The sequence below is a fragment of the Alligator mississippiensis genome, chromosome 8 (genome assembly GCF_030867095.1).
Source record: "Alligator mississippiensis isolate rAllMis1 chromosome 8, rAllMis1, whole genome shotgun sequence".
Taxonomy (NCBI): Eukaryota; Metazoa; Chordata; order Crocodylia; family Alligatoridae; genus Alligator; species Alligator mississippiensis.
Window position 1 is genome coordinate 68,519,183 of NC_081831.1, and position 8,792 is coordinate 68,527,974.

General features: G+C 48.8%; 1 protein-coding gene across 4 annotated transcripts in view; it reads left to right on the forward strand.

Annotated features, from left to right (window-relative positions):
- COL4A6 (collagen type IV alpha 6 chain) overlaps positions 1-8,792 on the forward strand; it is a 186,752-nt gene that overhangs the window by 175,043 nt on the left and 2,917 nt on the right. For all 4 annotated transcript variants that reach the window (XM_019487795.2, XM_006262670.4, XM_019487794.2 and 1 more), the window contains 6 exons: positions 1,333-1,494; positions 2,947-3,045; positions 3,548-3,694; positions 6,383-6,499; positions 7,309-7,500; positions 7,701-7,987. In XM_019487795.2, the coding sequence (XP_019343340.1) occupies positions 1,333-1,494; positions 2,947-3,045; positions 3,548-3,694; positions 6,383-6,499; positions 7,309-7,500; positions 7,701-7,987 (1,004 nt within the window). The remainder of the gene's footprint in view (positions 1-1,332; positions 1,495-2,946; positions 3,046-3,547; positions 3,695-6,382; positions 6,500-7,308; positions 7,501-7,700; positions 7,988-8,792) is intronic.

The following is an 8,792-nucleotide window of genomic DNA, read 5'->3' on the forward strand; positions in this document are numbered from 1 at the left end:
TTGTACTCTAGCCATATGAAGACCAAGGTTGACTTCCAGTCTTCCATGTGCATCCTAGGAAGAACTTGGAAAGGAAAACTGGCTTTATGAGCAGTCAATCTTATGAGCTGGGGCATTTATACACATGCTTTAGGACGTGTAGGGGAGAGGGAGACAGCTTTTATTAGCGCAGCTCCCGAAGCTGCTCTAATTAAAGTGCTTGGAGCATCACGTGTTAGCGTCCCCATGCTGAATAATTGCAGCAGGGGCATTTTAACTAAAGCTCACCGAATGAGCTTTAGTTAAAGTGCCCCCGTCGCCATTTTTCAGCATGCGGACGTTGATACACGTGATACGGAGGCAGTAATTACTATGCTCCAGCAGACTCAATTAATTGAGTTTACTCCAACATGCGGTAATTACAGCACATTGGAGCAGCCTCCATGCATGTGTATAAGTGCCCCTGGTGTTTAGAGCAGGGCTTGAGAATCAAGGGGTCTGGGTTCTGTTCCTGGCTCTGCCACTGACCAGGGCTTAGTCACTTACAGCCGGGCTGTAATTTATGGGGGTGCTTATTCACCTCCATAAAGCACTTTGCTTCTGGATGGCAAATCATGTCTATGTATAAAGTAAGTGATATGGATTAAACAATAATATTGCAGTGAATTAACTATTGTATTGGGATTCTGTCTTGCTGCCATTATTAGCATTAGCACTGGATGCATCTGAGATCCCTAGTCATATACCGCATGCCCCCGTTGTGCTTGGTCCTTTACAAACAAAGAACACAAAGGTGGTTCTTGCCCTCATTGCACATATTCTGATTCACCAGCTGTCACAGCGTGAAGAAATGAGATGCTCTGCCCTGTTCCCCTCCCTCCCCTTCCCACACACCCTTGTGATGAAGAACTAAAAGAAGTAAGGGCTTGACCCAGAACACAGAGGAGCAAAGTTCCTGCTGGGCCTGGTGAGCTGAATGTTCTGAGGGAGGAGACATATATTTTTGGTTCCTTTAGCACAGAGGTGGGCAATTATTTCAGGTGGAGGGCCGCTTACTGAGTTTTGGCAAGCCATTGAGGACCGCATGACAGGCAGCCAGGGGCAGATAAATATTAATTTTCTAAATTTGTTGGGGCCCCACGGGCCGGATAGAATGGCCTGGCAAGCCGCATCTGGCCCGCGGGCCGCATATTGCCCACCCCTGCTTTAGCACATCCATAAGCCGGGAAACCCATCTGATGACAGGCACTCGCAATTAATGAACAAAGGACAATTTCCTGAGGTCAGTGGTGGAGGCTAATGGTAGTACGTTGTGTGCTAGTGGAGTGATCTTGTTGACTTGTTTGTCTCTAGGTCTTCCTGGCCCCCCTGGCCCCCCAGGACCTCCTGGCCCAGCCTCTGATCAAGGTGATACAGGCATTCCAGGTGTCCCTGGTGTTTCTGGTTTGCCAGGCCCAAAAGGTGACATGGGGCTTCCTGGGCCAATTGGAATCCCAGGAGCTTCAGGACTCAAAGGTAAGCTTTCTTTAACTGTCTGTAGCAGAGGTCAGCAGCCTGCAGACAAATGTAGCCATTTCATCCAACCTGCAGATATGGGGGGTTGGCAGCAGTCACTTTCCCCTGCCATTGTGGGGACAAGCAGTGGAAACAGGTGGGTCCTAGCACCCCTCTCCCCCCACCTCTGACTTAAACGGTGTCACTCCAGCCCACAGCCTGAAAAAGGTTGCTGACCACTGCTGTACAGTACTGAAGGTATCCCTTGCTAGTGCAAAGAGCTGCTGGATCATGACCATAAATGCTATGAATATATGGGTTAGATGTGGATGTGTGAGCATGAAGACTTGTCTTCTAATCTGTGACTGTTAAAGGTGGTATTTTTCAAAGCACTTGGAGCCAGCCTAAGGCAATGGGAGTTTTGCCCTTAACTTTATTAAGTGGAGCAAAATTAGGCCAAAGCTCTGGAAAGCACTACCTTGCAGGGCATGTTGCATCCACAGTGTGGTTCCACTTTGTTCGCACATCCTCTGGGACTTGCTGAGGTCATGTCATGGATCTGGGGGATCCATGAGATGGTGGACACTGATAGGTCTGTGGGAGGCAGTGGGTCAGCACTGGGTCACTGTGGGAAGCACTTCACCTTTCCTCCGATTTACATTGGAGAGGTCTGGAGGATGGCTGCAATCAAGAGGCTGTAATAAAATGGCTTCAAGGAAACCAACTCAGGACCTGGGAGAGAAGGGTCAGTGCAGGACATAGGGTCTTCTGGAGGTCACCACCACAGGGAAGACCCATTTCCTCAGGTGCAACCCATTCCTGTTGTGAATGGAAAAGGGTTGCACCTGAGGAAACTGCATCTTTCCCAGCACCCCTCCAAGGGAATGTTGGCAAGGGAGGAAATAATGTTTGCAAGTATTCAGATCAAGTGCAAAAGAAGAGAGGACGAAGGGGATTTGCTAACGTCCTTCAGCTGCCTGAAAGGTGGTTACAAAGAGGATGGAGCTAGACTGTCCTAAGTGGTGGCAGATGGCAGAACAGGAGCAGTGGTTTCAAGTTGCAGGAAGGAAAGTTTAGGTTGGATATGAGAAAAAAAACTTGCTTACTAGGAGGTTAGTAAAACACTGGAGAAGGCAATCCAGAGAGGTTGTGGAATCTTCATCCTTGGAGGTTTTTAAGACCCAGGCAGAGAGAGCCTTGAGTGGGATGATATAGTTGGGGCCAGTCCTGCTTTGAGCAAGGAGTTGGACTAGGTGACCTCCTGAGGTCCTTTCCAACCCTAATTTCCTATGATTGTATGATTCTGTATCCCATTAGTGCTGGGGCAGTGGAGGCTCTTTGCAAAGCAGGGGCTGACCTGCCAGTCAGTGGACCTTGTGCCTAGAGGGAGTTTCCACCGATATGTCTCTAACAACCAGGACTTAGAGGGCCGAGGTTAGTGTTCAGGGTTCCCTTATGCTTTTATCTCCACAGGTGCCCGGGGAGAGCCAGGTTTTATGGGGATGCCAGGGAAAGATGGGTTTCCAGGGGATGCTGGTCACCCTGGGCTGAAAGGTGACACTGGCCGTCGAGGTAAGTACAAGAGGAATCTGAGAGCTGTGCTGCAATGTAAATAGTTTGAAAAGGTGGGAGGGAGGGCACCTTCTGGGTGGTTTCTGTGGTTTTGGGTGAATCCAACTAAAAAGTTGGAGCTTTTTTGTTAGCACCGAGTGGAGATGGGGCCCAATACTCAGCTTTGTGGGAGCTTGGGGCTAGGATACTTAATACGGACAACTATTTTGTTCTTCTGAGACAACTCTTTGCAGAAATTGTAGCTCTCTGTGTTTGAATCTTTCCCTCTATGAGAGTTCTGCTGTTACTTCCCCAGATCCCCAACTATCTTTGTTTTGTGGCAAAAGTACATACATTCAAGAAATATACAGGAAGGGTTGGAACTTTTGGAAACTTCAGTAAAGAACGAACACTTAATGTGAACATCACCTGAACAGGGCATTCTCAATTTATTGTGCCAGTAAATCATCGTAATTGTACATTTTATGTGGGATGTTTACGGTGTTATTTATGATGTCTGCAGGTCCCCCAGGTCTACCTGGTGCTCCAGGCCTAACACCAAAGCCAGAAGAAGTTGTAGTTCCCCCTGGTATAATAGGTCTGCCTGGGATTGATGGTGTCCCCGGTTTTGCTGGAGATCCTGGGTTTCAGGGACCACTTGGGAAGCAAGGTAAAGCATGCCACATTCAAGTAAGGGACACTGAAACACTGGGCTTCTGTAAACAGGAAGTAGCTTTGTAAATGTTGCAATCAAGATTCAAAGGCTTCTCTTGAGAAGTTTTGTAGTAGAAACAATCACAGCAAATGCATGCTGATGTTGTTAAAAAAAAATCAATATTAGGTAGGAAGTATTTTCGTTAATTTATTTTTCGTGATGTTGTAGCACTTTTTGCATTAGGTTCCTGGAATTAAAAAATTCAGTTTGTGATGCTGCTTGCATGATGTCAGTTCAGAAGCCAATGGATCTAATTAATCTGAGAATTATTCACCAGTAAGGACTATATTGAGATTGTGTCAATGTGAAATACTGTAACAGTGCTTAAGGGACTGAACTTTGCATCGTTGCTGTTCATAGGAATTTTACCATTAACTTCAGCGAATGCAGGACCAGGTCACGCACCAGTGAAATGCTGAGACTTCCTACCTTGATGTGATCAATTAAGAAAATAATTAGAACTTGGTTGCACATGTGAATACACTGTGCAAATCTTAGAGTCCCAGTCAGTATCTGTGTGTGCTCTTGCATCCTGTTCTAAAGTGAAGAGCTACTGTTTTAGGGAGTGACCAAAACCAAACTCTCCAATGTTTCATCCCACTGAAGTCAGGGGAGGTGGGAGAGGGAAGTGGATTTGAATCCTTGGATCCAAACCTGCCATTATATAATTTAGATCAGGTGAGGTCTGGAGTTGGAAGAGAAATCTATTTCTGGTTTGAATTAAGGCTGTCAATTAATTGCAGTTAATGTGCATGATTAACGCAAGAACCAATTAAAGTGTTAACTTTTTTAATGCATTAATCACGCATGTGCTTTTGGAGCCCGCACCCGTCTCCTCTCCGCCACCATCACCACTGCCTCTGGGCTGCCCAGTGGCGTAGCAGTGGCAGTGAAGTGGAGCCGCAGGGCAGTGTGGACTCCAGGTTGCTACAGCCGGGTGGGGCGGGGCGCATGCATGCATGCATACACACACGTGCACTAGAGATGCACCGATTATGTTGGTGCCATATGAAGACTCTGTGTGCAGACACATAGCCACAGCATGCATGCAGCCAGGAATGCAGCCTGGTGGCATGTGGAACAGTGCCCAGCAGATAAGTCTGTGGAAGGGAAGGGGTGGAGTAGAAATAAGGGGCAGGGGCAGCAGATCAAGGCCCCCATGGTGAGAGAAGGAGTGGGACAGGGGCTGGGGCAATTGGGACCCTGGGGCAGGGGCCAGGGCCAAGATGGGTTGTGGGACAGAGCCGTGAGAGTCTCATCCAGGGGTGGGGGGCTGCTCTCTGCCACTGCGCACACCCCCAGGGGAGGCATGGGGCACATGTGCTCCCCAGATTTGTATGTGGGGCAGAGATGAGCTACAGGCTGGGGCTCTGCCCCATGCTGCCTTTGCCCCGGGAGCTGCACGATGCTATGTTGTGCCTCCCGCCACCAGGCAGGCAGAGGATGTGCAGCTCCTGGAGCAAACACAGCAGGGCACAGAGCTCCAGTCCGTAGCAGGCAGCCCTCCTCTGCCCTGAACACAAATGGAGGGGGCACATGTCCCCAATGCCACCCGGGGGTGCACACAGTGGTGGGTAGCTGCCCCCCCATACACCCCTGGATGAGCCCCCTGCAGCTCCATCCCATGACTCGCCCCAGCCCCAGGGTCCCATTCACCCCTGCCACTGTCCCACTCCCTCCCTCACTGTGGGGGCCTCAGTCTGTCTGCTCCAACTTATCTTGCTGGGCGCTGCTCTACATGCCACTAGGGTGCATTCCTGTAGAGTTACTATATTTCCATTTCAAAAAAGAAGACACCTGCGGGTGGGATAATATGGTTGGGGAGGCAGTGATATGCCTGTGCTCTGCCCTTGCCCCTGACTCCCAAGCCACAGCCCACCCCCCTTAGCCCTACTGCTGCCCCTCACTCCTGACTCTCAGTATCCCACATCCTGCCAGGGTGAGTGAGGGTCCCCCCTCCCTGGGCTCAGACCCCCCTGCAGGGACCCCTGCTCCCCAAGCTACACACCCACAGCCCCCCCCACACACACACACCCCACTCCCACCCCTAACCATACAAAGAGCCTGCATAATTTTGCATAATTTTGAGTTTTTCTGTACATAGTTTTTAGATGTGCAATTAAAATCACTATTAATTGCGACTAATTTTTTTAATCGTGCAACTTATCACGATCAAATTTTTAAATCATTGGACAGCCCTAGCTTGAGTATGACTGGAATCAAATAAGGACAGCCATTTCTACAAGATTTGAGCCTCAATTGATGACATCCTTGTGAGACTGAATAATCTTTCCTCTGCCTGCAATTGCAGAAATGTAGAGAGACTGAGAGTAGGTTATGAAATTCCACTTTCATCAAATCCAGACCTGAAAGCTCAGTCCTGATCTGGCTTCACACTCAAAAACCCACTATAGGTTAAGCCTGACCCGGTTCTGTGTGCTGCCATCTTGGCCCACCACAGATGATCCCTGTGAAGGCTAGGGCTTATAGACGTGCTTATAGAATCACTGCACTGTTCTAGTACAGACGTGCTTATAGAATCACTGTTAAGCCCTGATATTCATGAGACATTTCTCTTCTGATTCCAGGAGCAAGGGCTTTGGTATGAGAAACAGCATTAATAGTGATTATCTTTAATTTTAGGTCCAAAAGGTTTGCCAGGCAGATCTGGTCTGAAAGGACGTGATGGTTTATCTGGACCACACGGCATAGTTGGAGATCCAGGATCTCCAGGTATCCCAGGACAACAGGGATATGAAGGTAACTTTATTCTTTTCTTTGAGGGCATGGAAGATACTGAAAGATCAAGCAGTTAGGTTTCTTAGGCTGGATTTTCCCTACTGTTGGGTTGTCACTCCAGGCCATAAACATCACATAATTTCAGCATTGACTTAGAGAGGTCCCAAGTGGTACCCGAGATTATGTCTTGTCTGAACTGGGGTATGTTTCGTCTTGGGTGAGGCAGGTAGGAGTGAGCACCTCCCTCTTTGGTAAGTTCATTGCTGTCTGTCACTGCTGATGTTTCAGTAGGTGCAGTTATGGACTGCAGTGCTTCCTGGACAAGGTAGTTAGTAAGATTTGGAAGGACAGGGGTATGGCATTTGTTGTGGAACTTAAAGGGGCAAAATAGAAGAGAGATGGTTGGTGCTGGATGAGAGGTGTATCTTGGTGCTTTCCTGAGTTGGGAGGTGTGGGTTTTGCCCCCAGTGCTGCCATAGACTTGCTGCACAACTTTGAACACTGCTTAACTATTCTGCATTGTGGGAATACCATCATATGGGGTACTGTTGTGAAAGTTAATCAGTGCTTGCATGGTGCTTTGAGGTCCACAGACTGAAAGACAAGGTGGATTTATGAATTAGATTCTAAGAGTAATCAGTGCTCTACAGTGCAGGTCAACTTTAATATGTAATTGTGTTTACCTAGGTACAATGGTTGCAGCTAGGCAAATTCCAACAAGTCTATTTCACCAAGTTAGTCAAGCGGCAAATGTCAGAACACAGAGCTAATACAGACTCGGCTAACTTGCATATCAGCTATTGTTAAGTTGCCGTGTCTTTATCTGCCAGGTGTCTCTGGAAAGCCCGGCCCTATCGGTTTGCCTGGAATGCCTGGTCGGAGCATAAGCGTTGGATACACTTTAGTGAAACACAGCCAGTCAGAACAGATCCCACCATGCCCAATAGGAATGAATAAGCTCTGGGATGGTTACAGCTTGTTATACGTGGAGGGGCAGGAAAAGGCGCATAACCAGGACCTTGGTAAGTCTGAGTCAAACAATGCAGGCCAGTTTCTGTTCTTCAGTATGTACTGTACAACTGCCATTGACGTCATGGGGGATTTTGGTGGGTGTGAATTCAACCTGTGTCTGGGTCATATACACTGATACTTGTCATGTGCTTATTCTTTATGAGTTCTAGCATTTTGGCAGGTGCCTGACATGAATTTCCCCTTCCCCCAGGTTTTGCTGGCTCCTGTTTGCCTCGCTTCAGCACCATGCCATTTATTTACTGTAACATTAACGAAGTGTGCTACTATGCCAGTCGAAATGACAAGTCCTTCTGGCTCTCCACCACTGCTCCCATCCCCATGATGCCTGTGACCAGTTTCCAGATTGCACAATACATCAGTCGTTGCTCAGTATGTGAAGCACCTTCCCAGGCTATCGCCATCCATAGCCAGGACATAACCATTCCACAGTGCCCTGCTGGCTGGCGCAGCCTTTGGATTGGATACTCTTTCCTCATGGTAAGAAAAGGTATTCTTTAAGGCAAAAAGTTATGCTGTAAAAAACATGTTTAACATTGACAGTTCATTTTTTGATCATGCTGTTGTGTTTGCTAGTTTTAAAAATTGACTATCAGAAACAGTGTCCACAATTCACTAACTTGTAAGTCTCTTGCTTATTACTAGCGTGTTGTGTCTAGATTAACCTTTAGGAGTGCACTGATAAGAGATTTTTTTGGGCCAATACCTAATTTTTAACGAATCATATATGCTGATCCGATTGCTGACATGCACCCTGGCAGCATGGAGAGCAACATCTGACTGGTAAGTCTGCTGTGGTGGAAGGAGGGAAGGGGTGAGGGGCAGATTGAAGCCCCTATGGTCAGGGAGGGATTGGTAGTGGGGCAGGAGCAGGCACTGGCCAGCTGGGGTGGGGCAGGGGATGGGATGGAGCCGCAAGTGGCTTGTCCAGGGACTGCAGGTGGTGGCTCCCACTGCTGCATGCACCCCAAGAGGACATGGGGGCATGCACTCCTGGATCTGTGTGGGGCAAGGGTGGGCTGCTGATGCGGGCTGGGGCCAGACCGGGCTGCACTTGGGGTGGGTGGTGGTGGTGCTGGGAGAGGGGCTGCAACCACCCCAAAATTTGCCATAACCCCTCCAACCCCCACTCCCAGTGCTACCGCTACCCGCCCCGAGTGAAGCCTGGCTCAGCCTCACCACCGGGAAGAGCTCAGCGCTGCCCTGGCCCCAGCTTGCAGCAGCCCAGCTTTGCCCCATGTGCAGATCCGGGGGCACACACCCCCATTCCCTCCTGAGTTGTATG